The 19,100-nt window shown below is 58.9% G+C and overlaps 1 protein-coding gene across 8 annotated transcripts in view; it reads right to left on the bottom strand.

Annotated features, from left to right (window-relative positions):
- The window catches only part of TBC1D22A (TBC1 domain family member 22A), a 400,381-nt gene that overhangs the window by 132,714 nt on the left and 248,567 nt on the right, over positions 1-19,100 (bottom strand). For 4 of the 8 annotated variants that reach the window (XM_073214061.1, XM_073214062.1, XM_073214058.1 and 1 more), the window contains one exon: positions 14,805-14,900. The exons of 1 other annotated variant lie outside the window; for it this stretch is intronic. In XM_073214061.1, coding sequence (XP_073070162.1) covers positions 14,805-14,900 — 96 coding nt within the window. Of the gene's footprint in view, positions 1-10,714; positions 12,822-14,804; positions 14,901-19,100 lie in introns of those variants that run through there. 3 more of the 8 variants (XM_073214063.1, XM_073214056.1, XM_073214060.1) reach the window with 3 other exon arrangements.

The following is a 19,100-nucleotide window of genomic DNA, read 5'->3' as shown; positions in this document are numbered from 1 at the left end:
AGCCAGCAGGAGCACCTGCCCACCCCCCAGGCCAGCTGCCCAGCAGGGTCGCAGTCAGGGCGCAGCCTGTTCCCGGCAACAGCCCCCTTCTCACAGCTGGAGGCCAGCAGCAAGGGCGTGGAGCCAGCAGGACCACCTCGGAATGAGGGGATGATGCAGCCACAACGTGTGGAGCTGGAGCGATTTGATTTCTGCAATTGATTTCTAAATACATACACAGCTCTATTTCTGCTCAAAATTATGTCCACTGCTCCCAATGAGGAGAAAATTGCTTTAAAAATTGTTGGGCTTCATCTAGGGCGTCATCGCCGCTCCTAGCTACGCATCTCCAAAGTGACAGAGGTGTCATCTGATAATGATCATAAAAAGATATTAATGTGGCAGAGAGTGCAGACACAATCACAGACTGGTATTTAAGAGTGAGATTCTAATCAAGAGTGATAATGTAATAGGAGATGTCACATTATTTGACTTTGTGACAGGTTCACAGGCTGGCATGCATGTTCTGGCAGGAATTAAGTTTATTACAACAGGATTATTTGGAGACATAACACACGGCACTGAGAGCAGAGCCCCTTCCGCAGCAATGCTGAACACAAGCAGGCTGGACACGGCCTCCCAGCTGGGCAGCCAGCCTCCTGCAAAGTGGTGGGAGGGCAGGTGAGGGAGTGCCACGGACGGGGGCTGACTCATTGCCCCAAGACCACTGGAAAGGCCACCCTCTGTGAGGCCCACTGTGGGGGGCAGGAGGGATGGTGACCCTACTGTGCGCAGGAACATTCACAACCCCTGAGCAACTGTCCCAGGGCTGCCCCACCAAGGAGGCTCCAGGACTCTCCTGCCATGAGCCCGTACCCCGAAAGCAGGGGTGGGAGGTGTGGCCACACATGGTAGTCGGGGCTCCTGCCAACAGCAGCCTGAGACACTCCCTTCCCTGTGCCCTCAGTTACATGGGCAGCACAGAACTGGGGGGCCCGGCCTCTGGAGGCCGCAGTTCTGGTAGCTACCCAGTCACTGCATGAGCCCCGTGTGACTCAAGTGTGTGCCCACAGTAAATAAAATACCCAAGGACAGCTCCCGGCACAAGCTCAGCATGGGATTTGTGAGGGCCCTAACCAGGTCAAAGGGCCAGACCCAGGCCAGGCCATGGCTGGAGAAGCTAGACATGTATTGTGGGCTGCTGCTGGGAAGCACTGAGCTGGCCACTAACCCGAGGCCCCCGAGGAGGCTCCCCAGGCACGTGCAAGCCCAGACAAAGGGGGAAGGCATGCGGAGCTCCCACAAGGGCAGAGCGGGAGTGGCTTGGGGGCTGCGGACCCTCAGTGCCCCCAGCTTCCCCAGGAAGACACGCCAGTGCCAGGCCCAGCAGCAGGTGACCGCTGCCCGCTGCCCACTGCCTGCCCTGGCCCCCAGGAGGCTCAGCAGGCCCAGAGGTGCCCTGCACTCTTCACCAGAACACGCACAGCAGGCAGCAGACTGGTCGGTACACTCAGGGCCACCTTCCCAAGCCGTGACCCGGGCGACCCTCCCCAAAGAGCGACAGGGCCAGGAGACGCCTGAGAGGCTCTGCCTCTGAGATGCCCTGACCAGGACGGGGGTTCCTGGGCCCTATCTCCAGGGCCCCCAGGCCTCAGAATTACAGGGGGCTACTAGGAGCCTTATCAGGTGACAGTGACACGACTGCGGACACTCCACCTGTGGGCCCCCACGTTCACGGCAGCCCTGGGAGGGGTCTGTAGCCCCTCCTACAGGTGGAGACACAGCCCTGGAGAGGATGCAGCTGCATCTCAGCTGTGAGGCTTGCTGAGGGCTGGAGGTGCTCAGCAGGGAGAGGTCCCAGCTTTGGGGCGCTGAGCGTGAGAATAGGAGCAGAGAGCCCCCCAAATCACAGAGCCCCAGTAGAGAAAGAAAGATGGGTCCTCAGCTCCCCAATAAGGCAGCATGTGTCCTGTCTGCGCGCTGCAAGGGGCACGGGAACGGTGGGCGCAGAGGCCCCGCAGCAGCCGGCCCGACTGGACGCCCACCGTGCTCCAGGTCTGGGCTGGACAGGCCCTGCCACCCCCACCAGCCCAGCTGAGAATCAGACACACTAAATAAGAGAAGAACAAATATTTTTTCTTTGCATGAGGAATTAGAAGATCAATGCAACTTCTTCTGTGTGCTTTATCTCAAAAAACAAATACCCCAAAATTGAACTGAGAAATCCTATCATCATGTTTGCCCTGAAATTCTCAAGCTAATTATGGTAACAAAATGAACCTTCTGTACAGATCAAGGGCTTTTGGATTGAAAGTGGGTCATGAGGCGGCCGAAGATCTCTCATCTCATCTCATCTTACCTTATTTCATTCTCATGTCAGCACTGGCCTGAGGACTCGGTGAGGGCCTGTGGCAAGCGGGCTGACTCTGTGCTGGAGCCCCACGCACAGCACAGGCCGCACCAGGTGATCAGCGGAGATTCCAGCTGGGTGGGCACTGTGACAGGGGAGCCAGCTCTGGGGAGCTCTGGGGGAGCGGGGCTAGTGTGCCATCTGTCGCCACCTCGTCTGGACAGCAGGGACTCCGAGGCCAGCACCTGAACTCCTTAGGCCCTTATCAAAGTCGCAGAGGCCGCTCCCACAGTGCCCGCTCGCTGACAGTTGCCACCAAGGATCCCGCGAGTCCCCGTGCTGTGGGGGCAGGTGGGGCAGTGAAGGGGCCACTCACAGGGTGGTGCCCCTGAGGCTCCAGCCCAGGACCCCTGAGTGGCTCTGGGGGGAGGAGGCATGGAGAGCTGCCCCACAGAGGTCCCTGCCATGGAGCTGGGCCGTCCTGGCAAGGACCAGGATGGGGCTGTGGCCGCAGGCAGGAGGCGGGGACTGCAGGAAACGCGGAGGCCCAGCTGCCGTCAGCGTCTCGCAGCCCTTTCACTTGGCCCACTTGGCCAAGCCTCACTGCCCTGGAAGGGGGATCCGAGAACCTCCTTCCTGCTTCCTGGCTGATCTGCTAGGGCCCAGACGGTGTTGGCACATGCTCGGTGACCAACGACCACCAACTGAGGGGGACAGACCACAGCCCCCCTTCCTGCGGCAGAGCCCCCAGCAGAGACCCCTGAGGCTTGGGGGTGTATGACAGCCACATCAGAAACCCCGGCCGTGGTGAAACCAGCAGGAGGAGGGGACAGTGGCTGCAGCCACCACAGTGGGGTTCTTCCCACAAGCAAGGCCCAGGAGCTGGGCAGTTAACCCGGCTAGTCCCAGCTGCAGCCAGAGGACGCCACCTGGGGGACGCGCTGTCCTGGGGCCTGGGTGACCTCTGGTCTAGCCTGGGCCCTTGTGAAAGTCGCAGCGGTCTCCGCCCAGCAGCCCCACCGAGTGAGCAAGCCACCAGGTCAGCTCCATCCCTGCCAAGTCTCACCCCTGAAAAACAGTCAGTCCTGACCTAGACCTGCCCGTGGGAGGAAGGCTCCCCAGTGCCAGCTGGTCTCCGGGGCCCACAGGCCAGCACTGCGGCCACGCCCGCTCCCCTAAAGCCCCGGGCCCACCCCCCAGGCCACGGGATTCCGTTCCCACACTAGATGCCTTTGGGTGTCCAGGAAAGGCGGCAAAACGGAACAGTGACAGCTGAGAGGAAGACACTTTAATTAAGGCCGAGATGTAGTCAGACTTCTTCCGGGAACGAGCAGATGAGCCTCCGAGTCCCTCTGCCTTAGACACAAACAGCGTTAATGAGATAATAAGGGCCTTTCAATTAATGATTTGAATGGTGGGTGTGATTTTTCCTTTAATGGCAAGACTGATTCACAGGCAGCAAGGAGCAAGGGAGCGAGATGCTGGCAAATTCCACAGCTTTCGGCTGCCCTCCACCTCACCTGCGGGCAGGTTACTCGGAGGCCTGGGCTGTGCCCGGGGGCGGGGTCCAGACGTGGAGGGGAAGGGGCTTGAATCCTGAGGTGAAATGCCGACCTCCCACCAGGTAAGGTGATTCTCCTTTAGTGAAAGGGTCGGGGGTGGGAGAGGAGGAAGGGGTGGGAGAGAGGGGGGAGGTGGGGCCCAAACTGAAGCGCAGGACTTGGTTCCGGCTACCTCAGAAGGTGCCGTTCAGGGGGTGCTCCTTTCCACGGATACTCGATATTCTCTGGCACCCTGACAAACAGTACCACGCCTCCAGCCAACACAGACCTCTTGACTCAACTGAAGGGGACAGGCACCCTCCCAATCAGAGTGCAAGAGCCACGGGGACAAGGCGACAGCCAGGACGCCAGGAGTCGGGCAGGACGGGGCACAGGTCACAGGGAAGGCAGGAGACCCAGGCCAGGGGCACGCATCCTGGCCAGGGACTGAGGCTTGCCGGGGAGCAGCCAGGTCGGGGAAGGCCCGTGCTGGGCTCCTAGAGCAGAGCTGCGCCACCGAGGCCTTTCGGGCGGTGGGAAGGCCAGGAGAGAGCTGCCGCCAGTCAACGGGCTGGCCTGAGGGCCGGCTGGCTGGGGGTGCAGAGCACCCGGGCAGACCCCCAGGCTCTAAGCAGGAGCTCCGGAGGCACAGTAGGAGCTGGGCTCTTCCACGCTTGAGCGTTAACAGCCCAGGAGGATGTGAGTGCAGAAACGGAGAGCAAGGGCTTGGAAACTCCTAGAGCAATGTACCACTGGTGTGGTGTTTTATTGTATTTTACTGAAATCATTATTTATCTGAAATGAATGAGGAGAAGACCAAAGCTGGCCCTTCCCCAGAGAGCTTGAGAGGCACTGCTAACTACCCAAGTGACCCCAAAGCTCGGCTGGGCCTCGCCCACCCCTCCCAGAGCAGCTGGGACGTGGACTGGGGAAAGGGCATGGGTCTGGGCTGCGAGATCTGTGGGCCGCATCATCTCCCCAAGGAGATGACTCCTGAAGAGGTCAGACCTCCTGGAGGCTGCAGAGTCGGCTCCCAACCACTCTACTGCCAGCCAGTCACACGCTCCCATCTGCCCGAGAAAGAGCAGGTCAGCCGGGGTGAGGTGCGTGGCATGCTGAGCTCTGCCCTCCCCCATCAGGCAGCCCTCGGGTGCCATCAGCAGCCATGTCTCTGCCCACTGTCCTTGCCTGGGAGAGAGGCGGAGATGGGACTGGGGAGGTCCTCAAGCTAACGGAACACACCCTGGCCCGGTGGCTGGTCTGGCAGGGGAAGCACACGTCCGCCTGCTTCTCAAAACACCACAGCTGAGCCGGGAGGTGCGCGTTCCCTTCTGGCCCCTTCCTGCCCCATCAGCAAGCTCAGCTCCGCAGGAAGGCTCAGCGTTGCCAGCCTTCCAGGGGAGCTGGGTCCTACCTGCCGCGGACACTGCCCTCCGGGGACGCAGGAGATCACGGCACAGTGTTAAACACATACCGCTCCCTGTGCACACGGGTGTCAGAGCCAGAGGCGGCAGAGGTGGCATCTGCCCGTGTGTGGCAGAGTCTCTGTGTCACCTGGGGCCCATCCTGGACTTCCTGGGTCAGGACTTCCGGGGCCAAGGGCCAGGACCCGGGCTTCTGAAAGCTTCCAGTTCATTCAGATCCCCTGCCATGATGGAACAGATGAAAACAGACTGAACATGGAAAAGATCAGAAATGAGGGGCCAAACTCCCAGCAGCCATTGCAGAAAGAGAAATACGGCAGGAGCGCATAATTGAGGAAAATTTTCAGAGATGGATGGACCAGACTGCTCAGCAGGACAATGCAAAAGTCACACGCCAGATGCCTCGGGCAGGGGGCAGAGAAAACTCCTAGATGCAAGGAAAGGGGCAGAAAGGAGGCCAGCGAAGGACTGGAGCCACTGAGCAGCTTCCTTCCCAGCGGCAGCACTGGATGCAAGGGTTCGAAGGGCACACTCAAGGGCCCGGGGGCTGGCGTCCCACGCAGGGAGACCCTGCCGGGCATGCTCTGCCAAAGCAAGAGCGCCTGGGGGGTCAGACTCCAGCACAACCAGCCTGGCAAGGGCGAAGGGGCACCCTCAGGAAGGACACAGGGAGCGACGGTCCGAGGGGACGCCCTGTGCAGGGCGCCTGCTGCACTGGGTCACTGGAGAGAATATGCTGCTTCACATAAACTGGTTAGGGATGAATTAGCCAACGGTTCATAGAAAACTAAGACAACTGCCAACACTAAGGAAACGAGGATGTGCAGAAGAGCAGCCTCACAACCACAGCCCACTAGTGCCTCCGCGACACCGACACACAGCCGGGAGGAGCCACCCGCCGAGGCCATGGGAGCCTGGGGAGGAGGCCGTACGGGCTGGGGCAGTGGACGTAAGACAAGGTAAGTCTCGCCTTCCCTTCTCTGCAGGAAGTCACCACCTAAGGCTGAAAAATCAAGAAACAGCTAATTGGGACAGATAAGTACAAAACAAAACCGAAGACAGCAACTTGAAAGGCTGAAATCAGCCGCCTCTGGTGGTGGACGTGGTGGGAGGGGGCAGGGGGAATAACTCTTCCCTGGTAAAAGCCTTTCAGAGCTTCGTCTTTTTAAAAATACATTCATGAATCATTTTAGTAAAACAAAACAACTTTGAAAGGTGTGTGTCCGGGGGAAGAACACCTGAACCAGGCAGACCCCACGCCTGCTCCTTCAGGGCCAGACCCCTGAGCTCCTCCCCCAGAGTCTACGGGACGGAGCGTCGTCGGGGAGGCTGCCGCGCCAGGAAGCCACGCTCCTCGGGGCCCAGGACCTGCCCGGACTCCCGTAAGGGCCACGGAACCAGAAAGCTCTGGTCGCACCCACGCTGAATCACTGACGTAACACCTGTGTCGGCAGCGGGTCAAAACCTGGCAATGAGGACCCAGTGATACCAAGTCCAGGAACCACTTCCTAAGAGGTGACAGTATTCATTACAGTATAATTTCAAAAGAAAGAAAAAGAATAACCCTTCCATCTGGACATCCGGCCGGTGGGGGACAGCAGCCCCACGTGCAGCCCTGCTCCACGCCCAGATGCACGGCCCTTAGGCTCCGACTGTCCACAGGGATGTGCATTTTCACACAGGCCACAGTTCCATCTCTGTGCCTGTCACTCACATCGCAGCTGTGACCGTGGAGCCCACTGACAGCTCGGGGCCCGGAAGGCAGAGGTACACACAGCCTGGCGCTCACGCACTCCCCGGGAGCCGGCAGGCTTAGCAGCCTGGGTGAAGGCCGTGGCCACCAGGCCCAGCAGGAACACAGGGTTCCAGCCGCTCATCCTCAGGAGAAAGCGAAACCCATGGCAAAAGGAGATGATTTAATCAAAATACAGGTATGTGAGGACAGTCATGGGACAAAACTGATTTTCGGCAGCCTTGTGCAAACTCCTGTTTCTTTTCTTCAAAAACTGCATGGTGAGTTCAGTTCTTAAAGGGAAAATAATCATGGCAAATGGGAGGGCAGAGGTGATGACCAGGACCCGTGTCAGGGCGGGCAGGAACCCAGCAACGGGCGGCGACAGGATGGGGACGGCCAGCTCCTGCCCATGGCTCCCCACTGGGCAGAGGCACTGGGCTAACAGGGAGTGCTCGGTGGAGTGGACAGTGGGGCAGCAGGTGGGCAGGCAAGGAGAGGCCTGACTCCCTAAATTCATGGGTCTGAGTCCAGGCCTGCAGAGCTCAGGGGAAACGGTAATGACCATCTGCACCCGTGAGAATGTGGGCCAGGCACTTCCCGCGAGACCAGGCGCCTCACCAGCAAGCCCACTACATGCACGGTCCATGCTCTACACGGCCCCGCGTCCTCCTGCCACACGGACAAGGTGCTGGCCTCGGCACCGCACGTTATTTCAGTGGAGGGCACTAAGGCGGACGTACCTCCTCCAAATGCTAATCGGGACACCCTTCCTGATGACAGTGACAGAGGATTTGGGCAGGCGGGGGGCAGATGCTGTGCAGATGCAGGCACAGGGGTCACTGCGCAGAGAAACCCAAGCAAACCACTGGGGAACAGCAGTTTGATCCACGACTAGTTCGGCAACAGTTCCCTGGCTGCACAGAGGGAAAGGCTTTGCTTTTCCGAGGTGAAGAAGAGTCAGTTATTTCCCCTGCCCGTCCGGTAAGATATTCTGGGGCGTGTGTGGCAGCTCTGGGTCCCTGCTCGGCCCATGGTTTCACCACTCCTTCCGGCCACCACGTGAGCACAGGGCCCTGTATGCCAACAGCTCCCCCTTCTGACAAGAAAACGAGCTGAGAGGTTGCAGATCTCTCCCGGCATGGGCGGTCCCACACAGGCCCCGGGCCACCCCGGCCTCCCAGCCTGGGCTCCTGTTTTCGCAGGATGGAGACCCACCTGGGCTCAGCCAGGGCCAGTGCACTGCTGGAGCACAAGGGCGCTCAGTGAGGGGGCAGTGTGGGGAGGAACCAGCCGTCCACGCCCTTACTGCCCCAGGGCATGCCCCACCCATTACCCTCCTTCAGTGGGGGGAGTGGCTCTGGAGAAGTACAGAGGAACTTCGGGCACCTGGCATGCTACCCATCAGGGTGGTGGGCACGCAGGAGTTCACTGTCCGACTGCCAGTTAAGCATACCAAGTGGTTGGACACACTCTTCTGTGGCCACAAGGGAAGCTCTGCCGCCCCTGAAGGCTGACCCTAAGCCCCCACGCCCTCCCTTCTGAGCCCTGGCACCAGCCTCTACTTTCATGCAGCTCCTTTACCCTGTGGCTCCCTGTCCACCTCCAGGTGGCAGCAGCCAGGGCCAGTGGCACAGCGGCAGCCTCGGCTGTTCCTGCTGACGGGTTTTCCCAGGCAAGGATTTCTCTTCCTGCTGCCTTACTCAGCCTCGAGCACATCCAACCATCGACCTGCTCCCCGGCAGCCACTAGGCACATCTCTCTCCGAAGAACTCCCACGATGTCACGTGAGACCACGGGAGGCAGAGGTCCGGGTCCCCAGAGCCCCTGGTCAGTAGGTTCCAGCAGCTAATGCAGCACACACGGTCACCCGATCCCACACCACACCATGGCACATGGCCATGAGACCCCCCCACATGTAAACGCACGCAACAGTCTAGCACCCCGGAGGAGCACACGGAGGTACAATAACCCACGTAGAGATTAGATTTCGATTGACCCAATTTTGTCCATAAAATGCCTTGAAATGATGAAGAAACAATGGATCTTCACTCTGGCATTTCGTGACATTTGCTGCTTCAGATGAACACAGGATGAAATACAAACTATACAGAACCATCAGCCCAGCGAAGCCACCCTGCGTCGCAGAGTCAGCGCGTTTCCAGGAAGGCAGGACGTCCTGCCCAGACGGCTCTACGACCCCACGGGTGTGAGCCTGGGGGGGTGTGAGCGTGCCAGGGGATCAGGACAGCAGCAGCCTGTCCGGAGGGCACGGAGCTCAAACGCAGGCATGAGGAGAGGCATGCAAGCAGGACCAACGTGCCCAGAGGTCCTGTCGGCCAGCAAACATCCCTTCCACCGACCCAGGCATGAGCCGGACAGGTGGCTGTGGCCCCTCGCTCGAGGACTCAGTGACGGGGGCTTCCTGGACGAGGAGCCTCCAGTGGCCTCAAACTGGAGCCCACATATTCCTGGATGCAGGAGGGGAAAAGTTCTGGGAAATCTCAGCTGGCTGATGCTCTCGGTGTCAGGGCGATGGGAAGAGCTGGGGTGGCCCACAAGAACGCAGAGTTGCTCCCCCATCCTCCCAGAGGGCCTGCTCCTCGGCTCCTGGGGGCTCAGGGTGCATGGTCAGCAGTACTGTGGCTCTCCCACGGGCAGAGCCCTGGAGGTGACAGATCCCCACCGTGCCGGCCAGTGTCCTCTTCCGCCCTCTTCCAAGTGGATTCTAAAGCTGCAAGTGGCCTTCAGAGGCCCAAAGGCTCTAACCAAGCAGGATTCAGAAGCCCCTGTGGCTCAGACAGAAGGGAACCCCAGGGGCCGTGGCCAGGGGCTGAGCACACCACCACCAGCACGGCAGCCACACCCGGCTTCTGCACTCTGAGTGAGGTGTCCGCACAGCTGCGGGCTCAGGGTTCTGTCATTCTGTCTGTGTAAATCAGAGATTCTTTTATGTCTTCACTAGCTATTTCTTTACCAAAGATCTCTGGGCCTATAGTATGGCCCACTTAGGGAGGCCTGCAGGGTGCAGAGCTGGGCCCAGGGATGGGACAACCAGCTGGGAGGGGGAAAGGTCACATATTGGAACCAGCCCCATTTGCTCACAGATCCCGCATGGTTACTAGAAATGACCTCACCCTCCCCTCCTCCACAGAGAAACTGATGACACGGGGAAGGCAGTTTGGACCAACAAGTGACATGCACACGGCTGCTCTGGCCGAGTGGTTCGAGGAGGGGGAACTTCCCGGGAAGGGGGACTAGAAGGGAACGAGGAATGGAAGGGTGATCTCAACAGCTCGTGTGCAGCTTCTGCTGGCACTGGGAGATGCTCCCAGTCCACTCCCCTCGCTCCACACAGCCCCTCGACCCCCACCCCACTCCCAACGGGACTCCTTCACTCATCACAGAAAGATGTGCAGGCCCTGTGCACGGCGTCACTGGGCACTGCAGGTGCAGATGACAGGCATGCATTCCTGTCTGCACGAGTGCATGCGTATGAGCTGAGGGACACGGGAGTACACGGAGATCCCAGTTCCAGCGGAAGGTCAGGGGTTGCAGAGCCCACTGCCATCAACACAGGCACCAAGCCAGGACCTCACAGAGGGCCCTCACCTCCTTCACCCATAATCAGCTGAGTAGAAACCACGCTGACCACATATGGAGAGGACATGGAGATTTTAAACAATGTTCAAACAAGAAAATAAAAATAATCCATAATAAGTATCATGAACACAATGATGTGTTTCTGCTCCGTCCATTTTCTGTGTAACAACAAGCAAAACAGGGACCATTTTTACGTGCAAAGGCACATATAAATGTATATATGTGTCTTATACTTATGTATATATGTAGGTGTTTTGTGCACATGCATGTAGCTGTGTAATGTACACATGTATGTAGGTAGGTTATATTTTATATACCCATGCATATGTAGGTTGTGGTGGTATGTGTCCTATATGCATGTGCATATGTAGACCACATGTGAATTTTATATGTGGGGGGGTATTTATATGCATGTACAACTGTAGATATGCATGCACACAGACGTGGTCCTGTACGCACACACATATATAGAAATGTATGTGTATGTGCGTGAGGGGCTGTAATTTCAGAGGCTTGTCCCCCATACAGAAATATACTGAGAGCATTTTCCCACATCAGTAATTATTATTTGAAAATATGATTTTTGGTAGTTATAAAATACTCCAACCAGTGATGTACTGTGACCTAGGGAAGTGTTCTAACACCGGATGTTTGGGTTGCTGACAATTCATTCTCCCATGGTTGCAAACAAGGCGAATCACTGGACCAAGGTGAGGCTCTTAACATCAATTATCAATTGCACTCCAAAAAGGTTACATACTGCACCCCTTGAGAACGAAGAACGAAGGAACAATGCCTGTTTTATGCCAGCTTCATCAGTTTTAAGGAAGCACATTTGTAGGAGCATTGCTAATTGGACAGAGCACCTGCTTTAATCTCTGACTCCTGGCTGACGATCGGGAGATACAGCTGCCTCGGTCTGTCTGCGACCCGGCTCCTCTGTCTGTATCCATTTCCTATGAGAACATTTTCTTTTTCACTATTTGTGTGAGTTCTTTTTTTATTAAAGATAGAAGATAGGCTTTGATCCTATTGGTGAGAAATTTTTTTCTGTTTTTCAACTGCCTTTTAATTTTGTTTCTGACATTTCAGACACATAGACATTTACAACTTCAAGATTGTGCTTAAGATGTGTCCCTCTAGAGAGAGCTGGCCTCCTCTGGGGCGAGGCATGCGGGCTCTCAGGTCAGCGTTTCAGTGTGGGGTGGTCCAGTCCCCAGGGAGTGGGTAGGCGAGCCCGTGGTTTGGAATTCAGGTATTCTCCGGGGAGACCTTCCTTCGTACCTGCTCCCTTCAGAGCTGAGTCCCAGACAAGCAGGGACCCACACGCCCAGTACCGTCCACCTGCTCTGGTTTGCTCTCTTGGGTTCAGGGGCCTGACGTTAGCAAAGGGGTCCTGACTCAGCCTGCACCTGCATGGGCCCTGGGCTCTTTCCCGGCCTGCCCCACCCCGCCGGGCCAGTGTTCACAGAGGTGGTTGGGCCCCCAGGTGGGAACTAGCCAATGCCTTCCAGGCAGACAGCGGTTCCAGTGCTAGCAAACTCCCTGAGGACCTATGTCAATGCCCACGGCGTGTACACCATACAGGGGAAGAGGGAGCGTTTACAGGCATGTATCCCTCACACTGCAGAGCCACGGGAACGGAGGATTTACAAGGGACTGCCCCTAGAGTTCCCTAGGCAGCGGTGGCCGCTGACCTGAGGTCCTCTTTAGCATGTTAAGGTAGCACAGGGTGAGGGGAGGCAGTCCCAGCTCACACCCCTCGGTGGATGGACACATGGGGTTTCCCTCAGCACACACGCATGGGGGGCCATTTCTCCTCATGACGCTGGTCACCCGTCGGCAAACAGCCATGAATTACATTCCTTGAAATATTTACAGGCCTCTTGGCTCCTGAGGACTCCGCAGAGCAAGTCCATGATTTCACTGCAAGTTCCACGCTCTGATCACCATAAATTGATTAACTACTTTCTTCACTTTGAAAATCCAAACACAGCACACTGCCACCTCCTTTTGTGTCTAAGGGACTTGCTCTCTTCAAACTCAGAAACAGCAGCAGCAGCTCCTACGTGGGGAGAAGTTGATTCCACAGGGCAGCTCCGCATCCACGCTGCCTCTGGGTGACTGGCCGGGACGCAGGCAGGGTGCACTCCGTGGGCCATCCTCTCCAGGCAGAGCAAGGGCACCCGGCTCTGGAGACGGGGAAGGCAGGATGAAACGGAGGTGGTGATTTTCTCAGGCAGCTTATTTTCAACTATTTTGCAACGCTGCACGTACACACCAGTCGACGACCCCAGTGACGCCGACACCTGGGGCCCAGCGACATCTCCCAACACGAGAAGCCCACTCAGGAGGGGGCCCAGACCTCAGGGCTGGCAGAGGTGGGGGTGGAGGCTGGCGAGGGTGGAGGAGGCCCGGCCTGGGCACCTCGTGTGCCGACGACCAGAATCAGAGGCGTCTGCAGGAAGCAGGGGCTCTGGGCAGGGACTGCGGATCCTCCGGGAGAAGGAAAAGCCCCTGGGCACCGGAGCGCAAGGCGGGCGTGACTACCCCTCCTCCGATGGTGCCCCCGTCCCTCCAGAGGACCCAGGGGCACGCAGCCTCAGCAGGCCCTCTCCCTGCTCACAGAACTGGACGCAAGCAGAGAAGGCTGCCCAGGTGGGGCTCAGAGGCCGAGGCGCCCAGGAAGGAGGCAGCCCCCCTACCTCACCGCCTGCCCGGGTTCCTGGGAATCGCGCGCAGGGAGCACAGCCCATCGCCCCGCCCTGGCACCCCCAAAGCAGGCCGCGTGCATGCCCAGAGGGTCTCTGCATTTCCATTTCTTCTGGGAAGACTCCCCCCTCAGAAAGTGATTCTGTTCCTATGGAAGTGACTTAAAGCGACACAGTATTTCTCAGGGAGCAAATTACAATCTTGCGGAGAGGCAGTGCTTTCAAAACCCTTTCAACCAATGTTCCGTGGCTGCAGACCTGGGTGCCAGGCCTGTCATTCAGGCTGTCTCCCACGGGTGGAGAGTCATTCCCCAAAATGTCACCGCTGAGAATGCAGTGTCCCCCATGGCTCACCAGGAGCCGAGTTTCTTCATTTAATTTTTGTTTTCTCTTATTTCCTTTCCCATTGAGTTCAATTCTCCACAACACACTCTCCAACCAAGCACAGTTATGAGTGTAGGGAGGTGACCTTGCAGCTCCCCCCTGGCTCCCGGCGCCCAGGACTGCTTGGCTGCGCCTGTCCCGGGGCCCCCTGCCGGGTCCCACTGTGATTACAACAGGGCAGCGTCTCCAGCCACACAGCAGACACACTGTGTCTCTTAAGGGTGTGATAAAATACGGAGGGTGGGCAGAGAGTGGGGCCTGCCGTCCATCCCCCAAGGCCACCAGGGATGCTCTGCGGGGGGTCCAGTCAGCCATGCACCGAGCCCCGGGCAGCCCAGGACACAGGCTCCCCCGTGAGGGTCAGAAGAAGGGAGGCGCAAACAGACAGTCCAGGAGGGGCCAAGGGCCACCCTGATACTAACTCCTGGCCAGGCACAGCCCAAACGCAGCTCACGCACCCTTGCATCCAGGCTGCTCCAACTCCTGTCTCCCAGCCCAGGCGGGGCTCACCATCCCGCACCAGCCCCTTTGCGGCACTTCCTATGGAGAACGCAACTGCCCAGCACACTCACTGTGGCCAGTGTGTGTCCAGTCTGGCTGGGCCTCCCTGCAGATGAGGGACCTGGGGGTACCGGCCCTCTGTAGGGAGCAGGCAGGAGAAATGGCGGGCAGGGTGGCAAAGCCTTGCATGGAGTCACTCGTCTGTTGAAGAGCCTCTCTCCCCAACAAGAATGTGGGCATCAGTGCAGGGAGGGCCACGCCTCAGGCATGCGCGGCGTGGGGCTGCCCAGAGCTGGGGCTCGAGAGCAATTTCTGGGACCACGGCAGCCTCGGCACCCTCCCCACCGCATCAGCGCCCAGCTGCCGGTCCGCGGCCCCTCCAGCATCTGCGGAGAACACAGGGCCCCGGGAGGATTCTCCGGGCAGCAGGACACAGCCCGGGGGCACAGCGCCGCGTGGCCATGGCTGGACCTGGCCCAGCCTGACGAGCTTCCACGCAGCAGCTCGGCTCTCCCACAAATAACCCTGAGAACTCAGCAGAAAACCCCACCGGGGGTCTTTGAAAAGGCATTCACTTACTTGAAAGTCTCTTTCTTCTAGAATCTCCTTCCGCCACCTCACGAGGAAGGCAGCACACACGTACAGGTGGAAGTGGGAGAAGCCCTCCGGTTCTGACTGCAAGAGAGAACACAGGCCAGAGATGTGAGGCGGGCAGCGGGCGGACGGCGCGCCAGCCACGCGGTCGGGGGTCGGCCGGGCGCAGCGTGCTGACTCACTCGCCTCCACTGCATGCCTCGATTTCAAAATGCTCGCCTTATTAAAATAAGTAGGATTTTCTCTTTAGGTGCCAGCAGCCTGACCGACGTGAATGGCAGACCAGTCGGCATTTTCTTCTCTGGCAGAAGTGCTGAGCCAACGACAGGAAAGACACATCCTTCGAGACTGATTCTACACGGCAGCCCTGCAGGAGGGCCGCGGCCTGCCCAGCGAGGGAACAGCCCACAGAAGCCGAGCTGACCAGAGGGCTCTTGCTCTTCCCACAGAAAGGGGGGGGGGGGGGGCAGGGGAAGCGGGAACTCTTCAGCCCCACGAGCTGTCGGCAAGAGGCGAGCAGGAGACAGAATAAGCATGCTTCCACAGGAGCATAGCATTCAGGAAAAATGGAGTTTTACAGCTTCTCTTAAGTGGATTATTTGTCTTCAGTGACTTGGTAAATTATATTGAAATAGTGATTTAATAAATAAAAAATTCATATCATAATGGAAAATGCGCTTCTGCTTTAATGAAGCTTAACCTAGACAATAAACATCATCGGCCGCACAGGGCATGATGGGGCGGCTGGGCCTCGGCGGCGCTGCCCACACAGCACAGGCAGCCCATGGCCTGAGCCCACGGAGGACCCGGGCTGCATCCTCTCCAGGCCCACACACCCAGCCAGGGCCTAACTGACAGGTGCAGTCAGCCAGCCAAGCAGCCATCTCCAACCGAGCCGGGTGGCGCTGGCCGTCAGGCAGAGCTCTGCAAGGGAAGAGGGTGTGACTCCCAGAAGTGCCCCCCCAACCCTGGGGCAGGTCGGGGTGCAGCTGGATGATGCGGTGCCAGCCCAAGGCAAGTAGGGCGCTGGGGGCCGTTCAGAGTGGGTAGGCGGGCTCGGCCACGTGGGCCAGCCCTGGGAGGACGCCTGACCCAGACCAGGCCTTCTAGCCGTGGCGCACCAGGCCTGGCCTGCAAATCCAGGCCATGCACCCCCCCCCAGGCTCCAGACTAGAAGGGGAGGGGAGGGGAGGGGAGGGAGAACCACAGAGCTGGGAAGGCATCTGCGACAGGCCTGTCTGCCGCTGAGGTGGGGGGGAACGGGTGGGGCGGAGGCACAGAAGCCGTTTCCCTCCCTTAAACCCCAGGACCAGGAGTCTCAGGCAGGTCAAATGAAGACCCACATGCCCAGACCAGGGGAGCGCCATCGCACAGGACGCTCTGCACACCAGCGGGTGGGTGCTCGGCTGCCCCGCCCACCAGATCAGCTGGTAACACTGGGACAGACTAGTACGAGGACGGCCCTCTTCCGGCCGGAGTGATGGGGGCAAAGTGATGGGGTGAGGGGCAGAGAGGCCTGAACAGGCACGGCTTCCTTACCACTGCTCAGCTGAAGACCCTGGGGCTGTCGGAGATTCAGCTGCATTTCGCCCTCAAGGCATTCAAGGCCCCACCCACCTGGCCAGTCTTGGCCCCAGGTGACTGTCCCAAGGGACACTCCGCGCTGCTCTCGACACGCTGCTCTGGACACTGGGCCTGTTCTGCTTCTCGCTCATCTGTCCCCATGGCCACAGCCCTGGGGCCAGAACCAGCACTTAGCACACACCCCCGAGAGCACGGATGGCTCCAGATACTGGGCATGTCCAGCGTGGACAACTGTGACCACGGCCCTGCTCTGCTCCTGGGGCCTGGGCCCCCATCCTGCAGGCCGAGGGCGGGCGTGCAGCTGGGCACGCACAGGGAAGATGTCCCGAGGGCGGGGTGAGCGGGGGCAGGGGAGCGCAAGGGCATCCAGGTGGGACAGGGCAGTCAAGGCTCTAGAGGCCGCAGGCCACCACCCCAGGGCAGCCATCCACCCTTCCCCTCTGCAGGGGGCCACGCAGTATCTGCTCTGCCAGGTCAGAGGTGGGCTCTCAGGGTTCTGAGCGATGAATCCTGACTGATTAACACAACAGTGGGGGAGAACGTTCTGGCAGATATTTCAGGTCACTTCAGCATGACCCTGTCTTGCCCACTGAGAAAGCAGAGCAGCTCCCCCACCACCAGGCAGGAACAGGAGGCTCCGTGCGGCCCCCGCACCTGTGCAGGAAGCCGCGCCTCCTTCCAGGCAGACGGGAGAAGCTTCCACACCATCTCACAGAGGCCCTCGGTTCAGGCAGGGCCATGGGGTCTCCCACCAGCGCCAAGCGGCCACTCCAGGGGCCTCCGTGGGGAGGGCGCAGCCCGGAAGGTGGCTGGGGACAGAAGGCAGGGGAAGAAGGCTGCTGGCTCCACAGAGGGACCCGCGGCCCTGCCCGGGCCAGCCTGCGCTCCGGAGCCACATGGGAGGGCCAGGGGGCGGCTCCCAGTCCTCCTCCAGCAGCGGCAGGCAGAGCCCGAGAGGCCAGGGCCGGCCGCCGGCAGCGGCCCCAGCACGGGGTCTCGGTCAGGGACTGCCGGGCCTGCTCTGTGGCAGCTCCTTGCTCATCACGCAGGGCACCACGGCCTGTGGGCTCTGGACCCTCAGCCGGTCCGCCCTGTGTCCTGCCCAGCCCTGCCCTCCGTCCCAACGCCCCCACGGGCCTTCCCACACTTCCCCACGACTCCTCTTTCCTCCAAATCTCCCTGCAACCTCCCCTCAGCCCCTCTTAACTGGAAGTGAGCACATCTGGCCCCAGCCTGCCAGCCCCCTTCGGGGGCTTCTTCCCCCAGCTGCCTTACAAGCCCCAGGGCCTCGGTCCACACTTGGCCACGTTCATGACCCGCACAGTACAGAGGCAGCGTCTGGCGCCTGGTGTTCCCGTGGTGACCTTCCACAGCAGCCTAGGCGGGGTCACACTCTGTGAGGGCCCCAAGTGGGTGGGATTTCTCTAGGACATCCCGCAGGTTGGAACAGGGACTGACGAGCAGGAAGTGTCCACTACAGGGCTTTGGTCCCCAGTGCGGACATGATGAGGGCCAGCACCTGCCCGCTGCTATGCCTGTGTGCTGCTCCCCACTGTGGTCAGGGGAATGCTCACCCTGCCTTTCTCCTTCCAGAACCATCTGCTCAGGAAGTCCCAGCCAGAGCCCAGTGCCACTGTGGGACGGCATGTCATGCGTGGCTGCACACTCCCTAGGCCTGCCTTCGGCCCAATAGGTACAGGATTGGCAGTAAAGGTGACAGGCAAGAAGCGAGTCTCCCCAGGACCTCCAGGTCACCGCCAGTGAGTGGCCCCTGATCCCTGAGAGGCACGATGCACCAGAGAGCGTGAGGCAGGCCGGGCTTCTGCCGCACAACCCCTGGGGCAACAGTGCCAGCCTCTGTACCATGGCCTGGTGACACCAGGCAGACAGAACAGCCACAAGTGAGGTCAGTGCTGCACCTGCACAGGGCGCACACAGGCCCACGGCCTCTCTGAGAACGAAGTCCGTTAGCCAGGTCTCCTCCCAGATTGCTCACCTGGAATAAAGTCAGGATCCCGAGTCAGGGAACCTGGAGGTCAAGGAGGAACACTGTTCCTATAACTAGTACCATTTAAAAAAATCATAAATCTCCCTGGCTGAGGAACAGACAATTCACACAAGAGCCCGGATGCCCTTGGAAATGACCATAAAAAAGCCCCCATCCCTCTGCGGCTGGATCAGACAGCTGGAATCTCCAGGTCTGCAGACGTTTACTACCTCCGGTAATCTGTCTAATAAGGCAGGAGGCATGCGGCAAAGCTTGCACCAAAGAAAGCAGCCCGGTGACCAAAGCCATGTGCCCGGGGAACGCGGCACTCGGTGCCCCTCCCACCCAGGCAGAGCCAAGGAAAGGCCACAGGCGGGCAAGCAGCCTTTGGGTGAGTGGAGCCACCCTGCCCATCAGCCAGCAATGTACCCAATGTGTGCCAGACGGTTATGGCAAAGACATAAGTGCTTTGAAAGAGGTAAAAGAAAACCTAATTGGACAGAGAGATAAACTAGGTTAATGGACAAAAAGATTCATGATTGAAAACACGTCAGCTTCCTTCCATTTTAATTTATGAGCTCGATGTATTTCTAATAGAAACTCCAACCAGGTTTTTGTGGCATATGAAGCTTATTCTAAAGTTGATATTGAAGAGCAAAGGACCAAGAACAGCAAGATGACCCGGAGCTTATGGAAAAAGGTGAAGATTT

This window comes from Manis javanica, chromosome 10 (genome assembly GCF_040802235.1).
Source record: "Manis javanica isolate MJ-LG chromosome 10, MJ_LKY, whole genome shotgun sequence".
Lineage (NCBI taxonomy): Eukaryota > Metazoa > Chordata > Mammalia > Pholidota > Manidae > Manis > Manis javanica.
The sequence above is the reverse complement of the archived record's forward strand: the minus strand, read 5'-3'. Positions and strand labels throughout refer to the sequence as shown.